Genomic DNA, 24,160 nt, shown 5'->3' with positions numbered 1-24,160 from the left:
TAGAATATTGATGGATAAATTATTAAATTAAAAGAAAATCTTGATATTTTAAATGTTTCAAATATTTGTGTTTTTAAGCGTTGGTACGTACATAATAAATTAATTTAGGTACGTAATATATATAATATTTATATAAAATATAAGCGATTCCTACGATATACACTAAAAACAATTATTATGTACATTGAATATTAAAAAGAATTTGCAAACATAATAATGAAAAAAGCATTAAATATATTATGTATTTTTATTTTATTTTAAGAATACAATATACCGGTATTGTTGTCTTAAAAAAAATACCGTAGCTGGTACCTACTACCTACCTATATTTTTCTAATCAATGTCTCGTCAGTCGTCATGTACACCCGTAAAAAATACCACTAGAGAATAAAGAACAAATAATAGCTGTATAACGAGTACATTGATGCACTCGCTTGTGCACTTTTCACACCTGTCAGGTTAGTCTGTCCGTCAATTATAGGTACACCGAAACATAAAATAATAATACGGTAATCGATTCAAAATACTATCCAGTCAAACCATCTGACGGAAATCTCAGACCGTTAAATCGAGAATACGGAATCATAAGGTTATACGTATTATAAATATTTAGTTTATTCGTATCCTAGGCAGTAGAATTAATGTCGCTTTAATAACATTATTTACTTTTCTTTGTAGATATTCTATTACATATAATAATAACAATGACGTGAAGCTATTTAAATATTTTTTAGACTAACAAAACAATACACAATTTTTGAGGGTCAAGTCGTATATATATATTTTTTGTTAATAAACATATTTTTTTGTAGTGTATCATACCGTAGAAAAACCATGTGGTATTTTAAAATTTCAAATTTTACACAGCTGATGCATTATCATTTTTATTATGTTTCTATAGTTTTTAAAATATTTTTAAAAAAATTTAAAAATTGTTGTATGTATATAAAATATAATAATAATATAATATATATTTTAGAATTTAATTTGTACAATAGTAATTAGAAAGTCATCTTAAATTAATAAAATTAATAATTTTTCTTCTAACAACTTTATACTAAAATAATTTAAATGATTTATATTTTAACAGTACCTACCTACCTACTATAACTATATGACTGATTCTACAACAAAAAAGCTAATGAAATAAGGAACATATTTTTAAAAAAAATGTACCATTTAATAAATTATTTACATCCCATAATAAAATCATTAAAATTTTTTGTTTACATTCTTACAATATGGAAATACCATACTATTGACACATAATAGTATAATTACAAATGATGCAGGGAGGGGAATTAGGAAATAACTGCACCCACCGGTCCTTAATTTGCTTATGTAAGCTAAATAATCTGTTATTGATAAATTTATTAAATAAAAAACTTTTTATCATAACGTATACAAATATTTAAAAAGTGGAAGGTTTAACGATACACTTTGGAGGGATATTTTTAATTCCTCTCCATGAGAAAACTAAAAGCTATTACGATTGTTTCTATATCGCTATTATAAAATTAGTAGAAAATATGTTAACGAACTTGGCGTATATAAAAAAAGAGTACCCATATAATAACATAAATACATATGTTTAATAATAAATTAATTTGAATATAAACTTTAAGGTATTATACTATTATATCATGTGGTTAAAATTTACAAAAATAATTTGCAAAGCTAAACTTATTCTTTAGAAATTTAACTTAAATATTGTTATGTTAAAAATGGTAATAAACAGTTTAGTTTTGTATTATGTGGTAATGAATTATGTTTCGTTAATAAAATAATAACATAAAATAGTAATTTGTTATAACACATAAATACATAATTATTATCAATAGAATTGACGTAATCTGAAAATAGTGAAAACGAACAAGTGTTTTTTGACATGCTAACGAATAACAATTAAAAATGTATATTGCAATAAAAATTACGTTAAATTATTACTATTGTGATTTTTATTCATTTATAAGTTATAAGTTATAATACTTTAAATAAACTAACCAGTCGATTCATAAGTATGTCATTATGTCATATTGTCATCAGTATAGAAAAACAAGTTTTTGAGGAAGGTTATGATCTGTCCACCGCAATTATAGCTTTATAATTATTTTTAATACCTTTGAGATGAAATAAAGATAGACATATTAATTAACATGTTAGACAATATAACATATTAAGATCATTAAGTTATACACTAATGTCAATACAGTCATATTTAGAATAATTAGTTAATTAGGGAATACATAGAATTTAAAACACATAATCAATATAGGCACCTATGGTTAGAGGTGGCTACTAGATACATCGTACATAATATAATATAGAATTAGAATAAGCACTAAAAGGTAAATTCATTAAAATTAGTACAATAATACAATTGATTGACTACACTTGTGTACTTAAAGTCGATAATTGTATGTAATAGACCAGGAGTGTCCAACCCAAGGCCCATATTCCAATTAAAAAAACCATCAATTAATTATATATAATATATTAACATTATGAGAAAAAATATTTTAAGAATATAAATCTACAAAATATTAAAAATCAAATCAATTTTTATAGTATAATAATATGAAAGTGTTATCTTTATTGGCCCAATAGCGATAACGAAATTATAAATAAAATGTATTATTGTATTGTAATTTAATCATTAAATTTTAATGTATTATTATTAAAATGTATGTAGCCCACAACAAATTCTACTTACATGATGTGAATCAGTCTTCGCAAAAGGTTGGACACCCCTAATTAGACTGTATAACATTGATAAGTATAAGTATTTCTGAGAAACAAATAAAACATTTAAAAAATATAATATTACAGGCTTAGTTTTTACAAAAATATACCTGATAAATTTCAACTTGTGTAACATGTTTTTATGAAAATTTAATTATAACTATTATGATTAATATTTATTGCAAATATTATTATACCTAAGTTTTAGTTACCTAATAAAAAACATATTTCAAGTTTTGAATTTTAACCTGTTTATTAAGTAACTACTTAAGCTACTAATAATTATGCATGTACCTACTAGGAATTTAAATGTGCATTTTCTTCAAACATATTTGTATGATAATATTATTATGGTTACTGTATAATAAATGATTATTTGTATGAAATTATAGGAATAGCAAATATAAATAAATTATGATTAATTTTATTTTTTTTGTTAAATTTAACCAATATTTTGTCATTTTTAAAATATATTTCATACTTATATAATTAAATTCTATACTTATTATAATGATACCTAGTTATCGACATAATTAGGTTAAAAAAATGCACGCGGGTTTGCGCTTGTTTCTAAACCTTTTTATTCAGATACAAGAATTGTATGTACCGAAAAGATTCAGTTACAAACTTATTGTAATTATTTATCACAGTAAACAGTTATTTATAATTTGTAGAAATTATACTATTCTAATCAACTACTAATGCTACAATATAATATAATAATAATATATTGTATCTGTAATAATTTTAATTCATAGCTTATATTAAAAACGTAGGTACTTTGGTGATTATCAACACTGAATTATATTTTACGATCAAATATAAACATCTATTTGTATTCATTATAAGTGTGACAAGCTATTTTTCATAATCGTTGGCTATAAAAAAATAAATAAATAAAAACGAAAGTCACCGGGTAGGTTGATGTTTTTCGATGTTGAATTTAGCGTGAAGTCAAAACGTGAAGGTTATAGAAATAACATTTGAACATTTGTTTTTTTTTTTAAACATGTGCTTGCAATATGTTATAAAATATCTAATTCTACTTACTAAAAAAAAAAAACCGAGTGATCACACCATAGAAATATTTCGCTTCTTCCCATAACCAAATAAATAGTTATAATCAACATCAATATTCATTCACTAAAACGTCCGTATAATATGTGTGAGTATAATAAATATACTGTTTTTTAATTTCTCGTAATAAAGTACCAATAGCCTACAGGTAGGTTTTAAATATAGTTGCTACTGCGATGACCAAGCCGTAAAGGTATCTCGCATATTTTAATATAAAATTGTTACTACCCACACGTACGTCGTACAGATGATGATCGCTCGCGCCGTATTCCGTCGTGCTGCAGCCGCCTTTTTTACGCGCGAAAAACAGTCGTAATAATAAAGATATTCAATCACTGCGTTTAACAATGTTACAGGTATAATATTATATGGTTATGCGTTGACGACGGATGGGTAACCACTGTAAACACGTTCACGCGAACGGCAATACGACGTTTTTATTACACGGTTGTAGAAGACGCGCGAGATTATTGCGACCGATCGAACGTCCAAACGCACACTGATTAGTACCGATAATATTACCATGTGGTGTGGGACATTGCGACGACGGCGGCGGCGGCGGCAGCGGCGGCGACGATGATGACGACGGCCAAGAAGGTCGACCACCGGCTGAAAACGGCTGTACGAAGTATATACACACGCGGCAGTACGTACACGAACATTTTATCATATTATTATAATTTATATTATATCTTTTGGGCCAACGAGCTATCTGTAAATCTCGTTCTCTCTCGCACACACTCGCACACACATACACATTCTCTCCCTTTCTATACGTCTTGTACATAAGACATAGGGACACGCGCGTCTCGGCGTTGCTGTGCTGCAGTTATATTATATTATATATATTACATGATATTATTATTCGACATAGGTACTGCATCAGTATATAATGTACCTACCTATAATAATACGACCCGAACACAAAACAGCCACCTGCCGGTTTTCGCGCACGCGCGTCACCTCCACGGCGCAGAGTCACGACGGTCGTCCGTTTTTGGGGAGGCGCGCGTGCTGTCCGACATCACGAATAAACAACCGGAAAAAGGAACACACGATTTTGCGGCGCGGTACGCCGTCTGAGTGAAATAAATAGTTAGGAAAATTCGATCGTGATCGCGGCGCAATAATAATAATAGTGAAAAAAAATAAGCCGCGATGACGGACGTATCACGCGCGTGTCGGCGATCTACAATAGATAAAAATCGGTTTGACGGACGGACGGGTGACCGCGATCCGATTAGATCGAAAAACTATCTCCTTCGCTGTGCAGCAGTCCGTCCAAAGACTCCACAGACTATCGGGAGAGCAACAGCCGTCCCGAGCCGAACCTCGTTGTGTATATACAAACGCAGGAATCACCTTCCCCATCGTGCTCCCGCCAGCACCACGCCCTCCGGACGAACCCGTGAGAGAATTCTTACGAATGATATAGTATAAGGGTTACCGATGATGTGCATCAACCGCCCGTATGCGTTATTACGTGTGTAGGGCTGGAGGGTACTGAACGCACAGTAATTTTTTTCAGTATACTTATACAGTTGTGAAAAAAACCTATTATGTTTAATTTAAGCTAACACGAACATATTTTGCCAATTATCCAGCAACAAATCTCAATTTAAATTATTCGAAAACAATAAATTATATTTCTAATAAAAACATTAATATATTTAATTTTATTTATCTGGCAGACATATTATATCATTGTTTGCAGCCTTTAATTTAATATTTTTATTTGAATCTTATTTTAAATTTGCATTATCGTGTGTGGAGAGACGTTTAATATATTATATTATATTACAGACGAAGTTGTTGACGCGATCATAACCGTATTTTTATGAAAAACTATAAATAAAAAACTAAATCGAAATTATTAACTAATTCGAATATTTTTTATGTTCATAAACGTATATTATTTTATGTATTAGACATTTAATTTACATAAAATTAACATTACGCTCAATAATAAAGGTTATCATGTATTTCAAGTTGTCTGAGTATAGAGCTTTAGAAAGTGTACAAACTACAAAATAGTGTTTTAAATAACTTATTAACTTGTAACTGTGCGAGAGTAAATCTATCCTCATACTTTATTTTTTTATCCACAATTTACAGACTACATGGCATTGATTTGGTTAGATTTTTTTGCTAGAATGTTTGCTAAGAGTTACTTGGAATTTTGTATTGTTAACTTTAATATTATAGTGGAAAGATTGAATTGACTTATAATGAAACTCAAAGGTAAGAATAATACCTTTGATAATTTGTAATCTTTTATTGATATTTTAATTTATAGAAAATTATTCGCCTAAATATTTAAATTTCAATAAAAACTTACAATACGATTTCCTTTGTTATAATATTTTTACCTATAAGTCTTATAATTGATCAATTCACTCTTATAAGAAATCATAAAGTTATCAGTATAAAATTGATTCTGTTTAACGCAAATAATTTGCCAAGTTATACATTAGACGGAGACAAAACATGCGGGTGTGGCGTTTTCTTAATAGACGTCGGCACGTCGCGCGCGTGTGCTCTTTTTTTATTCGATCTTCTACAACAACATTGAAAGTCGTTTGACGATCGGCTGTAATAATAAATTGATTTATAAAACTCGAGTACCCACATGACAATGGGATATGCCAAGTCGCCAATCATGCTGTAAATCCATACATAGGTACAATTCATTATATTATATATTTATCTTTTTGCAATTTACAATAGTAGTAGTCAGTAGAGAGAATGAGTATGAGTATTAAGTACCATACGTATAGGTATATAACGAGACCATAACTGAACCCTTATCTAAGGGAGTGGTTAGAATTTTTTTTATAAAGAATTTTTTTCAATTCACAGTGTTACCAAAACTAGAAACAAAAGAACAAATCGACAGCATAATTACGATGTTTTTTTTTTTGACAAATGAGTGATAGTGACTAATGAACTTTTTAAAATTATTTAATAAGCTTGTAGAAATTAATATTATTTTGAGCTAATTGGTATACGAACTTTGGGCTATGAGGTGGACGATTGATTCAACATTTAAAATACGTGTATGGCACCGGCCCACATATCCGATATTGTATACACCAGTAACAACAGAATCATATAGTATACCTTATAATTTATGCAGAAATATTTTAGATTATTCCTTTATACCCAATACCCATAATATAATAATAAAATAAATAGTATATATAATATTATTTTATTAATATGTTATGTTTGAACTGGGGAAAACAATTTTAAGAGATGTTTTTTTTACAAATAATATCTTAATAACATACAAGTATATCTTAGATAATACATTTTTTTTTGCTTAGTAGTTAGAAGTTTTTATTGTCAACGTGACTTGAAAATGTGTATGTGAGAAAAAACTACATTAATAATTGATAGGTAGTAATATTAGAAATTATCATTATTTAAAAAAAAAATTATGATTATAATAATAGATATAACATTTTTTGTCGTCCGTTTATTGTAAAAAGATCATTATAATATATATTACTTCCATATTAGCGTGCAAAGAGTATTACGTAATTTTAGTGTTACGTAAATACGGTGTAAGTATATTAGTTTTTATAGATAGAATAAGATAGGTACATCACAAAAATATAATATGACATACAATGCACATGACGAAATGTTACGTAAAGTGATATAGTTGGCTGCTGTTAATAATATCGTATTGGTCGTTGCATACTTGCATGTTGATATAGGAACGTTGTTTATTTTTTTAATTAGTTACATCAAGTTAAAAAAAAGTTAGTGCCAAATCGTATTTCTAAATAAATTTCTATGACATATTAATAAAACATAGTTTACTCCTCTTAAAATATGTACATAAACATATGTATGTTTATTGTTTAGTCACTCAAACCACAGACCACATCAGTTGATAAACGTTATAAACATACAATGTACTGCTACCGCCTATCGTTAGGATACCAACTGATAAATCATAAACTGCAAAATGTAAAATAATAATGTCGGATGAATCATGGTTAATGTTGTATATCCAACAGAAGCGACGCCCCTGCTTGTAAATAAACGATAATTTAAGCATCGTCGAAACGTCTTCCTTTGACCTCCATCATAAAAATATAGTAGGTAATAATAATACGAACTATGGAATAACAAATCACTATTATCGTATATAAACAAGAAAATGTCAATTTCTCGTGAGAGAATATAATATATGGAGAAATGGTACTTATATATTATATTATATTTCTTCACGCGTACCTAGATATATTATAATAAAATAATACATGTTGAACATATTTTCTTTAGAAAAAAAAATGTCAATTAATAAGATTTTATATGCTAATATATATTGTACATGAAATTACGAGACACAATTTTAACAGCTGTCTATGCATTTTTACAGATGAAACAGTAATCAAGTAAATTGATATTTTTTATTTATATACGTTTATAGTATACGCATAATTTATACATATAGTGATTCTTTTAAAAGTGAAACTCATTTGTTTGAAAAGTAATATCGAATTTCGAACTAGTGCCTAGTTAATTAGTTATAACTTATAAATATTGAAAGTGTTGACAAGCGGAGGTAATCATACAGGGGTAGGTAAAAGTATAGGTAAAGTAAAAAAACTAGTACCTACACAGGGACGGACTGGCCAGGTGTGCTAGTGTGCTGTAGCTGGGGACACCTGAACATTTGACAATATTACTAATAAATGTATACAAGTGACTATATTTTTTCTGTACATTACATTGAAAAATTTGCCAGAATTGTTTTATTAAAGAAATGTTTTTTTGTTGAAAATGTTAATTTGTAATCACTATTGAAATATTATTTAAACAAAACATTCATACTTTTGAATATAATGAGTGTTAAATGTTAAAAAAATATTCACTCAGTAATCAGTACGTATATTATGTTTAATATATAATACGCCCACTTGCACTAGACGGACGGGGCATAGACAATTATATATCGATTGACAGCACACAACGCAAACAGATTTTTCATTATCGACGGAATAAAAAGTACCCAATACTGATATTTTACTGAAAAATAATATAATAACCATATCTCCGACTATCATCATACCAAACTAGAGGTTATTGTTTTCCCACAGTCATTCAATATTAGTACATGAGGCGGTGATTACTGTTGATCTTTTTTCTTTTCCTATTAGTGAGTTTTTTCCAAGGCTAGCCAGTATCTTTTTTTCTACCTTTCGGTCTTTGGTCGTAGCCAAAAAATAATCGAAAACCGGTTTTGTATAAAATGCAATTTGATTCACAGCGGTGAACGTGCGGGTGCTCTCGCTTGCAATAGGTGTCTATATTATAGTATATATATGTCCGTGTGTTGTTGCACCGGACGAAAAATCGCTTACCTTCAAACTTTTCACGGTTCCTGAAATCCAACTTTTCCGGTACGTGTTTCGGTCTCACTGGTTTTTGGTCTTTGGTGGCCTGGTCCAGCGTGACCTTGGCGACCCTCCTGAGAACGCTCCCGTCTTTGGGACCGTCGCTCAGTTGCGAGGTGTTGCTGCGTCTAACCGCCGAGTCCACAACCTGCACCTGACCTACAAACACAAATCAATCGTACATACATTTAGTATAAGTATATCGTATGCATATATAAGTGTAGAGCGTAGGTAATAGGTAAATAGTTCGTGTCGCACGATGTGAAACCGTAATATATAGATAGGCACACAAAATGGTTGCGGTAAATAAGAATACGTTATTGCTGCATTTGATTCACATCATACTATACAATGGCGGACATAGATATTTATAATGGGGAGGGTGAGCTATATAAAAATATATATTTATGTTCTATCAAAACATTTTTAAGTTTGTACCTATATAGGGAAAAAATACAACAAGGGTGGGTTTGAACCCCCACCCCCACCATATTTGGATATGCACATTTTGGGAAGACAGAATCAACGAATATTGCTGTTTTTCACGTAACTATTTTTATGTTCATGATGACATGTATTTATTTATAAAGAAAATAGAAACGCATTAATATATTACTATGAATTTGCAGATTGTTTTAACACCTTCGGCCTCGTTTCTAATATCTACACAGTATTACACTTAAAAAAAAGTATTCCTAATTTAATTATAAATTGAAAATTATACCTTGAATTTGTTTTTATTATAGTAGACACATTGTGTTAAAATAAATTGATATTTTTTTTAATGCAAATCATATACCTATTACCTATCTATTTACAATTAATCAAATAGCAAATGGAAATAGGTAAGTAAAAACTAGGCAACTATTTAATATTTTAAAAGAAAAAAGTATTGATGTGAATGATTGGTTCTTAATTCGAAAATAGCTTGTAATAACATCGTGCTCTTATTTTAATTAGAAAATATAAAGATTTGACGATATATTATTATATTGTTTTAAATAAATATTTTTTATACTCCTACTCAAGACGTTTAATTTATAATTTTACATTCTATCATTTTACATTAGATATTATTATACTCATGCTTCTTAATAACAAAGTTATAAAAGTCATAGTTTAATGTCTTTAGTGTAATATATACTGTATGGGATATTATACACATTATATGATAAATTAAATCTATTATTTATACATACATATTTACTGTATTAATTAAGACTAACATGTTCAATTGAAAAGAATAATCGTTATTGCTATAGATGGTATACCCAACGGCCAACCATCAACATTGAATAAACAGATTAAAACAAACAATTTTCATATTATGATGTCTATAATCTTAATTTAATGTGTTGGGAGAGGTTATTAAAATGTATATACGGATTAATATTTTCTTTCATTCATACGTAAAGGTGATTACATTTCTTGGTTTTGAAATTATTTTCTCACGATCCTAAGGTACTTAAAACTTATTTAGCAAAGTTTAAATATTATTTTGCTACACCATCCAATTAATACACTGAAAATGACTTGAACAGGTGTTATAGTCATAATAGTTGGTGTGCCCTACCTAATATACTATCCGTTTATCCATTGTTAAAACCGTGTATTTATGTGTTATATAGAAGTGTTCGTGTTCGGTAGCGTAGTTCCTGTACTCTTATGTTTATTTCGTATTTAATGTGTTCAACTCCAGTGAGAACAACTATCGGGGTGGGTTGGAAAAAATTAAAATACGGTGGGTACAAATCTCTCGTCATTGCACGTAGTATGATTATCCAAGATGCGTTGCACCGGTTGAGCGTGAGAGTTTTGAATATGATTGAATAAACAAAACTCAAGGCTCAGATCGCAATCTAATATTTTCCTTAGTATTTTATAAAAATATTTAGAAAGGTTCATTAAGTATTTTATGCTTCACTAATATTATACGTAACTAAATTGTATTTGTCTTTATATGATAATATTAAAGAATGGCGATATTGGCATATTGCATAACCATATACTTAATAAGTAATAACATTTTATTTTATTTATGATGTCATTTGTGTAAAATAAAATTGAAAATTATAATCTATAACATAATATTGAAATGATAATAATAAAATTGCATATTTTCTTTTCAAAATAAAACTACCTATCAATAAACATTATTTGTTAGATTAGTTTAACCTTATAAAGTTATAACCTATATTTACTCTTGTCTTTCACCTTGACTTACAGTAAAAATAATTATGATTCATGTATAATGTGAAATATGTAAAAAAGAAATTTATACAAAAAAAAACAACTTTTTTTTCACTTAAATTTAATTTAATTCGATCCAAAGTTAAATAGTATAAACAATAATTATTGTAATTATTGTATAAATTATAATTCAAACAAAGAATTTTAAATTAATCAATGAACAATATTTTATAAAACAATAGTCAAAACTTTTGAATATGTAGCGTTTGTATTTGTATATTCATATCACGCTTCTCTATTATTCAACTAAGTGTTTGAGTAAACACATGATAATTAGTAAAATTCGATTTTCAATTGGAAGATAACTGGTTAGATACTTATTTTTAATAAGATTGATACATTTTGAAAATAGCTTAAGGACCTAGGGAATTTAAACTCGTTTATATATGTAAAATATAAAAGTTGTAGTTGTAATATTATTGTAGTTGCGAATAATAATATTTTCAATTCAATACTAAGAAAATTATTTGATCAGATTTAAATATGAGTAAAATTTAAGGTAATGGTTCATTATACGAAAGCAAGATGTTTTACATAATACCAATGTTTGTTTTAAGAATCTACATATTATTTTCGTAGTTAAATAAAATAAATTAAAAATTAAAAATGTTATGTTACCATATATTTTACCATAAAAGTACTAACTATTTTAATCACAGTTAACAATTCCGTATACGGTACACCATAATAGTCTTATAGAATAATAAAAAAATGTGTACCAACAACTTTTTTATTTAAGACTATAATATTCTTTATTATAAATAATAATTGTTTTATTTATTAAAAAAAAATAGTTTTTATGGTGTGTTATACGTTTTTAAGGTAATCGATTATATATTTATTCATGTTTGTAGCAATATTAATATATGCAATTAAATTAAATTAAATTAAAATTTTTTTATTATTATTATATAATAATAGATAATATAATGTTTACAAATATAATTAAAGCCTATAGGTATTAACTTCAAAATAATAGTGGGTAAATGATCTAATGGAGCAAACTGAAATATTATGATGCGCTGACATTTCAATAAATCATGAAGTACATTAAAAACAACGAAAAAGCGAATCAATTCACAGTTGTTCTTTTGTTCTAATAATAATATTGTGGAACGCTCGTTTTCTCCGTTGTACACCGGTTGATTGCTTCATTAGCATCGTTCAATGGACCATGACCTTATACGGGTAAAGTGTTAGTCTCCTGCGACCGTATCTATGAAGAATTTAGATTTCATGAAAAAACACCGTAATTATTTTTAATAGTGTATATTACCATATTATGACGTATACCTGCGTTTTTTCTTAATGTAAGATGTCATACTTTTTTCTATAGAATCTATAGTATTGCTGGTAGTTGGAATATTATACCGAACTAGATATTAACATTTTCACTTAAATATAATATTTTACTAACTATACCTTCAATAATTGTTTAAATTAGTGGATTTGTATAAGATGATTTGCAACGAAAGCAGGATATGTTGTATTTTGTATTATATTGAACACATATATATCTACTTTTAACAAAATAATTTGAAATATACGTAGGAAAATTCTTAAAAATGAAATTTACTAATAGGTACAAAAAATAATTAAATTTATTGGAAATATAATATAATACAAAAGGAACTCGTTGCATAATACTTTCATCTCGTAGTTATAATATAACTATATATAATCATCCAATGTTGTATTTATATTATTTAATAAAAATATTCTACACGATAAAGTTAATTCAGTAGTGAATAAATTAGTATAGGTAGGTATACTACCTAATTACAATTTGATACGTGTATAGGATGTCATTATAGAACACTAGAACATCCAACAGTATTGTGTTTCTATAATATAAGTAGTATGGCTTCTTAAACATCACAACACCTATCATAACGCCGAAGACCATTCTAAATCTAAATCTAAGCAATTTAACAAATATAAACTATACCTACTATTAAAAATAATATTGCAGTATTAGCTATGTAAAAATTAGCTCACAAACTAAAAGTTTTAATACTTTTACAAGGAATACTACATTTTTTAAGAAGTTAACTTATTTAAATCCTATAGTTCGTAATAAATCGGAGTTTTGATAATCACGTTTATGGTGTTTGGTATGAGTAGTAAGTACACGGTATACATAACTTTATATAAGCTGTAAGGTTACGTAACACTGTAACAGTGTATTAGTGTAAACGTCTTGAAATACTAGCATTGTGCGAATGACATCGATGTTATTTCTTGACCGTTGACCGTATATAAATAAAACATTCATGTTTAAATAACATATTCATATTTATTTTTTATTTTCAAAGCGGCTATTGGAGTAAATTATTCCATATGGAGAAAACATTTATTTTTTACATGCAAATTTAACATGACATTTTTTAAATTCCTAGCTTTTGTTCGATATTATATATTTATAAATATATGCATAATATGCAATATGCTAGTAATTGTGAAAATTAAATCGTTTTTAAACCACCGTATAATAAGATTAACTACGAAACTCGTTTGTGCATCGTTTTTGGTGTTTGTTTCATGGCCTAAACGCCAATACCCATAAAAGCCTCGAATCCGTTCCACACAGTTGATTTCAGTGGTTTAAAGATGTTACATTATTGGTCTTTATTTATTCATTGTGTTTGATCGATAGGCTGTTTCAGTAAAAATTCTTATTCATGAGAAAAATGAATGTTTAGTTTTTTTCCTCCATATAGTACTCAATAGACTTAATAACTATGTGTGTGCATATGTATTTTAAAAAAAGATTGATCTAACCATAGTCGGTTTATATTTTTATAATGTAATAATTTCGTTGCGGTTTCTCCAGCACACAATCGACAGTAAACCACAAAAATCCGAAAACGTTAACGATCCATTTTGTACATAGAACGAAGAAAATACTTAAGTTAGTAGTTTTTATATTACTGTATTCGTATGATGCCGTGATTTTTTTTTCCGAGATGAATGTTATTACATAATATGCATGTATACCTATAATAATATGTAGCATGTGCTTTACTTAAATGTAGTACCCATATTTTTTTTTATGAATCAAAAAGTATGATTAATTTTACCAGTAAATAAGAATTCAATTGTATGTTAAGTCTCAGTAACCTTTGCTAATTTACATTGGCGTCTTATATTATATTATATACTACCTATTTACAATTTAAATATACGTTTCAATATTATAATTTACAGTAAAATTACTAAATTATTTTAAACTTATATTTATTTAAATGCTATTAAAATACGAGTTGAGTATTACAGTAAGTTATAAAATAATGATAGTTGGTTAGTCGTTAATCATAAAAAACGATGTACTAATTGTTATTACATTATTATTTTAATAATCTAATAAAATCCTAGACAAATAGATTTAACAGATAAAATTGAAAAAAAATACAGTTTTCTTCGTATAATAGCGCATAAATTTGATTTGACTGGTCATCCTATTTTTGAAGTGGAGCTAAAGTTTAATATGATTTCATTAAAATCTAGACATAATTTTGTTGATGTATATTTTATGTTCAAACTTTTGAATAATTTTACTGACAACCCGGAATTATTGCAAAGAATTTCTCTTAACGTAACACAAATTGCTACTCGTAATGTTCGCAGTTTCTATATTGTAACACAAGTAAAAATTTATTATTTCCCTGTAGTTTCTCAACGAATAAAAAAAATTACTGACAGAAAAACCGGAAAATAATAAAGAAATATATGCTTTAGAGTATTTTCAAAAGAACCACTCAGGAGTCAGGATAGTTTTTGGAATATAATACGTTGATTTATCATCATTCACTACTTTCAAATTTGATGATATCACTATATATTTCCGGGTTTTTTTAATTTGACTTTCATAATAATTGTATGCGTTTTATGGAAATTTTAAAAAGTCAAATTAATTCTAAGCTTATTTTTGTATTATTTAACAAAAAAGTAGAAATCATGGTTTAGAATTTTATATCTATATAGTGCTATGTAATACTTATAAACTCGTCTATAAAGTCGTCATACGCTATGATGAAAAAAAAATATTATCTACATACTTCCGTACTTTTTTTTTTTATAAAAATTTAGATTTCGAGAAAAATTATAACCCGTCCTCCCCCAGCGTGTCCTCCATTCCTCATGAAGGTGTACACCAACTAATGTTATAAGATAAAACAATAATAGTGTAATAATTGTTGAAAAATTATTTTAAATTAAGGTAATACAAAATATGTTCCAAGTTAGACTAGGTAAGGAATCTTCGAGGAGCTTAGCACAAACAGACTACGCGTAAAGAATAGTTAATTATAAAACGTATACTACTTAATACTCGTAGGTATTATATTAATAGGTAATATACGTAGAGATCCACGCAAAACGCGAGAATGAAATGCTCAAAGTAAAAAAAAAAAATGCCTATAAATAGTATGAAATAAAACAAAAATTACTTTACCGTTTTATCAGACGCTGATGAGGGCCGAGAGGGCCGTCGTGCGCAACTGAGTACAGACGACGACAAATAATAACAATACGACGAACGCGCACTCGATAACGGTATTGAACGATTTAGACTTTGTCAACACGTGAAAATATCAAAAGCTATGACAAAAAATTATTCTGTTCGACCGGCCGGCGAACTGCCGTCGGAGAGTGCTGTTCGACCGTCTCTGACTGTCGTTTGTCTTGTATGCAAATAACAATAATAACAATAATAATATGATCTCCCGGATTTTTTTACATTACGTACACGCACGTATCGGTATTATAGTGTAAACTAACAATACGAAAATTATAATTGTTTAAGTGACAACAATCATTATCGATCGGTCGGTCATCGACTGAAGTGTGCTTTCCGATTCCCGACGACGACGACGACATGTGCGATGTGGTGCGAGGTCGTCCGCGTGTTTACGCCGGACCGGGATGGTGTGCGCGTTATCTCGCACGCATTGACCGACGACGTCGCGTGGCTCGTGGTACAGGTGCATAATATAATAACATCGAAATAGTAAGTATTTATTATACTGTATAATATAATATTATCATCGTGGTGTTATCATGCGCATTGGATGCGCGTGCGCCCGCGTTCGCGTGTGTGTACAATGATAACGACGAGCAGGAATATGAATAGATTGACGCGCGTCGAGGGGAAAAATAAAACTTTACAGAAACGCTATTCGGTCTCCGATAACGTGCGTGCGTATTTTATCGCACATGTAATCCCGTTCGTAGCACAGCCACACCGTGTGTCAGTGCAGTGCCTTGTACTATCTAAACAACATTATTATTTATGATATAAATAATAAACATCATTGTGCTATGATGGAAAGATATAATAACTGATATTATTGATATTATTATTATTGTTATTACTATTTTATTCATCAAAAATTATATATATAGCCGCAGGAGACGTGTAGTTCGGGCTCAGTGGCTCGATCACACTTGTTGCGCCCGTTGACGTTGATGTGTTGCGTGTGTGTTACCGTGTTGTACCATTGTGTTTACGTATCGGTGTGTATACCTCAGAGCAGTCTAGTGCCAAACTGCCTACCTATATTATAGGTAAGTGCGTAGTAAAAAAAAAAAAAAAAAATCGGACGAGTTTCTATTTTCTAATATAAATGAGATGTTTAAACAAGTTTAAAATATTCTTGAGCGCAGTTATTCAATAATAGGTAACCACATACGTATATTATTAAGCGCTTGTATTATGTACCTCGGCTTTACTTTTGTCTGGGCCAAGACAGCTGAATAAACAAGAATAATATACTTTGTTTTGTAAATCGTCATTCATAATTTTTAATGTCGTTATTTGTTATGTTTGTTTTTCGTTAAAGAAGCTTGACAATTTAATACAAGAGTCCACCTAAGTTGTTTTACTCAACTGTTAAATATGTCAAAATTATTTTATCATGTATTTTTTTCGTATAATTATTTGAAGTTCAAATTTTTATGAAATTTAAATTTAAACGTTAAATAAGTATTTTATTCAGTTGATTTTAATGATTTAGTTATAATATAATTATATTTATAGAGCTCTAAATTGTGGAGTTTAATTAATTTTCATAAGGTGTAATGACATATAAAATATATATGTTGATTAATCATTGGGTATATAGTATATTTAGTTATGCATAATATATAAGTATACTATAATATTATAATATTCGGTATATAAAAAATTATATAAATATATATATATATAATGTTGAAATTAGAGATTAACAAACAAGAAATAATCAAGTAAATATACATTGACTTATTTACTAAAGAAGTGTGTTTAAACATTATTTTATTTTGGATCGTTTATAGTTATGTATATGTTTTATAGTAAAGTTGAGTATTGACTTGTGTAATTGTATTAAATAATTATAGTTAGTTTATAAATTATCAATACACTCAAAATTCAAAACAATGGGTGTTGGTAAAGTATCAAGTAGATCTTAAACTAGTTATTTAATCTATCGTTCATTACGTTCGAATTTTAAATCAGTTGTACAAATTGTTATTTTTTCTAATTTACTTCATATTTACCTACAACATAAATATTTCAGTCTTTAGATAAGATTGATATCGTTGTCGCCATACGTCGGTCATGTATGTTGTACTTATTTACGATAAATATAAACTATTATTTTATAGTATGGGTTTAAAATGTTTAAATACTTAAATATATCATATAGGTATATACCTACCTACTTAATAAAAATAAAAATGTATGTAATAACTAATAACTAGATAGCCTGCGGGCTGCAATATTTAGTTGGAATATAATAATCATAATTGTTCTATAATTTTTTGTATTAATGTATTGCAAATAGACGAATATATTTTATTATATTCATCTGGGTTACTACCACTTAGCGACTTACTTACTCACGTCTTTCAATTGCTTTCCTAATCAAATTTACTTATTGTACGCATTGTATACTTTGTACATATTGTAAATTTTCATATTTTAAATAATATTATAATAATAAAATGCATATATTCGTATATTAATGAAACGCATTGAAATAAATGATTTTTGGAACACAACTGGATTATAATAAAACACAAGTAGTATTTATCAAAAAAGATACACAGTAAAAATAGCTAAGTGTAATAGTAAATTATTATTAAACATGACGTATTATTTCAAGTAGATTGTTCAATTTGTCTATGTAAATTTCATAATTTATGTTTTGTTTCATTTGTTTTGGCAATTTTATATTTTTAGCACATTCTTTGATATTTTTTGTGATTTTATTATTTATCTAATGTAATAATATTAAATCAATTGTATACTTATTACGTTTATACTTTTCCTGGTCATTACATAATAATTATTAATCATGAAAAGAAATATGAAAGGTATAAATATATTTTTTAAAACAAATAATTATAATTAATATTGATCGATAACGTTAAAATTACCAACCACTTTGTTATTTGCTTTGTGCTTTATTGATTATTTTATTTTAATTGATTCTGTGAATACTTAAAATCGTCAAATTTCGATAATTATACAATATATATATATTTTTTAATTTACTGATCTTTTTTATTATACATGATATAATTTTGTAGAATACATTGTAACTACAGCTATATTAGGTAATAGGTACCTTAACTTACTAACTACATATTTACTTAAATACTTATATTTAACATTTTTATAATATTATATTTATAATTATTATATCTACTGGCTTTCTCAAGCTTTATAGAAAATACCGTCTGTAATTCCAACAAATATAATTTATTTTTTGTACTTCCTCGTGTTAAATCAAAGTTGACAGAAATCTTGGGTAAATAATCTAATATTACAAATTAATTACCCTTTTATGAAAACCACGAAAGTAATTTGAATAATTAGGCAATTACCAATTAGTAATTTAACTATATCAATGTTGGAGAATAATATATCTTACACCTGCAAGTATAAGAATTAATATAAAATATTATATTAAATAATATTTAATAGTTATTATAGGTTATATATTTGTTAGTCTCAGAAAATAAAAACTAAATAAATATATTGCTTTGATAATTGTTATTTTTATTATTTATGTATGAATTTCCTTTCCAAATTATTTCCATTTCATTTTCTAAAGAGTTTATAAATGTATGTTTATAATTTTTCAGAGATTTTCATCGTGAGTCATGACTTTAGCTTGTTAATTTTACGGTGCAAATGTATTTTATCTTGTTTCAGATTGTACGTGATGATCAAAGTATATTAGACATAGTAATGAGATTTTTCATAACATAATATATATTATTTTCTAAAATACCATTCTCAACTAGAAACTTTTTAACCAATCCAAAGTAGTTATTACACGAAGAAACCAAAACGGTACTTTTTCTTTGAACTAATATGTGAGAAATAAGAATAATATATTATTATAAATTTACAACGTTAATTATATAACTTATACACACTTTTTTATGGTTGTCACCTATGATCTGTTTATAGGGTATTTACTACATCAAAACCTACCAATAGAAAAAATATAAGTCTACAGTTAAAAATTGTCCGTTATTGAGAATTATGTTAACATAAATACCACGTTATTATACATTATCAGTTAATTTGTTTATTGAAGTTAATTATAAGTATCACATTTATGAATATACCTAATACTATAATTATTTTTGCACTTACATTTTTAGTTGATATAATTATTTCTTTTTAAAGTACATGATATTTTTGATAGTTAAACTCTTTTGTAATAATATATTATTTTCATTTTATCGAGTGGTAAACTATGTCTTTATGATAAAATTAGTAAGTTATAATAAAGTTAAATAACAGCTATATCTACATACAATAGTAGATCTAGGGTTTCTACGCAGGGGGGGAGATTTCAAAAATACTTATATAATATAGGTATATCAGTAATATAATATTTTGAAGAGGGATTTGTATTATATTGTGTCATTCAATTACTGGCTAATATGTCTAGCTTATAATAATATTGCAACCACATAAACAATTAAATAGGCCATAAGAATTGTGGGGGGATCCCAATCATCGATCGCCCTATCGTATCTGACACTGTTTATATATAATATAAAATTATTTTTCTATTTTAATAAATCTAAAAAAAATATTATTTTGCACGTGTCCTCTGTGAGGTAATTTCGAACTTTTGAAATGCTAATTATTAATTTGGACTGCAGCTAAAAGTTTTTAATTATTTGAAATCTACAAATAAGATATAACAGATATTTGTTAATTGTTAATAAAAAAATTGGCTGCATGACATATATTGATACAATGGACTTTTTAATAATTAATCTTTATTCTACAACAATAATTGATGTACCCATACTGTATTAGTAAGTGTCAAGTGACAATATCTTGTTTTATAAACGATAGAGGACAATATAATACTGTACCATATATTAACGTGTAAATCTTGTAATAATTTCCTAAATTCTATTTATTTTATTATTAATACATTTATTAATAATAATTATATCATGTGGTTTTGTGCAATTTATCTATATACATTATTGAAATATAGTTAGATGCTTATAGGTGATGTATTGATGTCCGTTAACGGAAATTTCATAGTGCCGTTGTATTACGAAATATAACTTAAGCACCTACAACCTACTTATTAATAGTAGTTATTATAACGTATATTCGTTATTTATAATAAGGATATAAAACTTTACATATTATGAGTAATCATATTATAATCATACTATACATTACTACATGTCTTTTGTTTTTGTTCTTATCGATAAAAAACAATTTAGTTATTTGCATAAATAGTTAATGAGATTATGAGAATACTAAGAATTATTATACATATATAATTTATTACTTGGGCTAGGGGCCTAAATGACTTCCATATTTGCATCCTACTGCAAGTTGATTATTCATACTAGTATACTACTGCATTGTATGTCTTCAGGCGACACGCATGTGTCTAGACAGTTGATATGCAAACTTGTTGTCTCTCAATCTCTCCCACACTACATAATATTATACACATTTTTAGACTGTATTCTTGTTGGTTTTAATAAAAAAAAAATACAGGCATGACGATGGGCACTCGTATCACTTCTTTCGCTTTATCGCAATTCATCAGTAATATAATACTATAACTTATTTTCCTCCAAAATGTTTCAAAGATACCTACTTTAACGTAGTTAATAATGATTAACTATTATGCAGGTAATTTTAAAGTCAGTAATAAAACAATAATTATGAATTATATTTATAAAATACAAAATAAATTAAGAAAATATCCAGAAATTATATATAAAGTTTAAATAGTATCTAAAAATAAATTTCACATTTTATTATTTTAAAAACCAAAATTTAACAATATATCAGAAAATTAAAAACCAAATAAACTACTAATTAGTTTACATATATCATGGATTCATGGACAATACATCGTATAATTTAAATAATGGTTCATTTGATATCCTATTCAAAATTAGGAAATAGTACAATTGATAATTTGCATTCAATATAACATGTATGAATAAGTAAATAATAAAAATAAAAATTAATAACATATTGTATATATAAATAAAATAAATAATAACTCGAAATTATTGAAAGTTAGAAGAACATTCGCACTAAAATTGTTATTATACGTTTAACATTGTGTAGTTATATATCAATATCAATATAAATAAAAATATTTCCTTAAAATAAATTCGAATTTATTTTTGTTTCTCAAGATTTTAATTTCAAGTTATAATTTATAAATTACTGAATAATGCACCTAAGTAATCCTAAGATTAATTGTGCTATAGTCCATTACTATCTTTATTATCAATATTATGTCATCTCTCAAATGCATAAAATTAAAATTAGAAGCAGCAAATATCTCATGTCATTAATGTATTAATTTTATAAAAAGTATATCAGCAATTTTATTTTTAGTGAACATAATTAATATTTTAGCCAAAAAATATTTATGTTTATTAGAACAATATGTTTGGATATTTAAATTATAAAATTGCTCATAAAAGTTCTTTGTATAAAAACAGGTTAGGTTAGGTTTTATATGAAAATTAAAATCATTAGGTACTGATAATATGAAAATTATAAGCACAACAGTAATAATTTAGACTCGAATTATTTTTTAATATGGAAAATTTCTTCGGATTGTTTTATCTTCCTACGCGCAAATACATGTTATTAGGTATAGTTATTACTTATTATTACTGTAAATACTGTGTAGACCGTAAATTGTACACGACCAGACTTCAGTCGTTTTTCACGAAAGTGATACTTGATTATTTTTTCTTAGCTCGGTTATAATATAATAAAATACAGCATTGTTTAATGGATATCATGTTTTATAATATTGTGCCTTTGTGTGGTCTTTTTAGTGGATGTATATAGAAAAAAAATCAACAAATGATTTTTACATCCCCGGAGTCGTAATTTTGGACGTGTTCCAATGACGTTTGAATCTATAGATTCGTTATTAAGAATAATAAATAATATTCTAATCATCTACTGTGATCGAAGGGCATTGGATGTATTGTGGTGTAAATTATTGTTAAAAGTCTACCGTGGTTAGTCACTATAGTAAATTAACTATAAAACTATTTAAATGAATATTTCATCCAGATATTTGACTTATTTGTTTATTTAATTTTAATTTTGAAATACAGTTTAATAATTAGAATTAGATAAGTCTGTTATATTGGTTAAATATATGAATACCACTGACAATTAGTTTTTAATCAACAAGCTAGTTAATTGTAATATTATTTTATTCTTTCAAGTTATGGTTTTAGGTATAAAATAACTTTGTCATTTTATTTAAATAATAATAAATATTTTAATTCACATATTTAAATGAATCAAAATTATACCCAATTTTCTTTGGCTTAATAATATGTTTTTCATTAACAATACGAAATATTTTTACTAAGTAATATACTTACTGATTTATGAATAAACATATAAATTGAAATTATGATTTTATTATTATTGATAAGAATATTATTAGATTTTTTAAATACCTTTATCTGACACATAACCCATATATTCGTATTTATTCATTTATTATAACGAAATTTAATTTTTTTTTTAATTTAGAAATTTAAACTAATAATAATGCAATCAATGAATAAGCATTTAAAACTTCTCTATAAGATTTTGCAATATTTTGTTGTCTGTCTAAAAGTTTATAAAAACAATAATAGATTAGATATTACAACTTGAACCTAGTGATTTAATTTAATTTATTTTTTAGTTTGTTTAATTTTAAATGAGATTACAATTTTTGCAAAATACACAATTTTGATTGGCCATGCATGGTAATGCCATATGGTAATACATGGCTTTACAAAATAGTGATTTTTTTTCTAAATGAAAAAAAAATAGATGAATAACAAAGAAAATTCAGCAGATATTGTACTCGTCTCTTATACAGAGTATTAGTATTTTCGATTACATAATTTATAAAAGACATATAGCAGAGAAATATAAACAGTAAATCCAATATATTGTTTAATATTATAGGTATATTAAATTCAATAATAAATATTATCTCTAATATATTGGTAATGGGTTGCATCGACGTGAGTGAATAGATTAGATAAAATAGGTATGTCTATTTTTAAATTGTAAAATGAGCTTATTTTTTTGCTTATGCCTATCTACTTAAAAATACTTTTTAGGATATTAAAATTAATCCAAAAATGTCGAA

At 26.8% G+C, this 24,160-nt stretch overlaps 2 protein-coding genes across 2 annotated transcripts in view; one reads left to right on the top strand and one right to left on the bottom strand.

Annotated features, from left to right (window-relative positions):
- Nucleotides 1–24,160, bottom strand: part of LOC132922190 (protein cappuccino-like) — a 44,287-nt gene that overhangs the window by 14,568 nt on the left and 5,559 nt on the right. Inside the window, exon 3 of the mRNA XM_060985559.1 lies at nt 9,198–9,389. Coding sequence (XP_060841542.1) covers nt 9,198–9,389 — 192 coding nt within the window. The remainder of the gene's footprint in view (nt 1–9,197; nt 9,390–24,160) is intronic.
- Nucleotides 16,920–24,160, top strand: part of LOC132922191 (maltase 2-like) — a 31,865-nt gene continuing 24,624 nt past the window's right edge. Inside the window, exon 1 of the mRNA XM_060985562.1 lies at nt 16,920–17,045. The gene's annotated coding sequence lies outside the window, so the exon portion shown is untranslated. The remainder of the gene's footprint in view (nt 17,046–24,160) is intronic.

This window comes from Rhopalosiphum padi, chromosome 2 (assembly GCF_020882245.1).
Source record: "Rhopalosiphum padi isolate XX-2018 chromosome 2, ASM2088224v1, whole genome shotgun sequence".
NCBI lineage: Eukaryota > Metazoa > Arthropoda > Insecta > Hemiptera > Aphididae > Rhopalosiphum > Rhopalosiphum padi.
The sequence above is the reverse complement of the archived record's forward strand: the minus strand, read 5'-3'. Positions and strand labels throughout refer to the sequence as shown.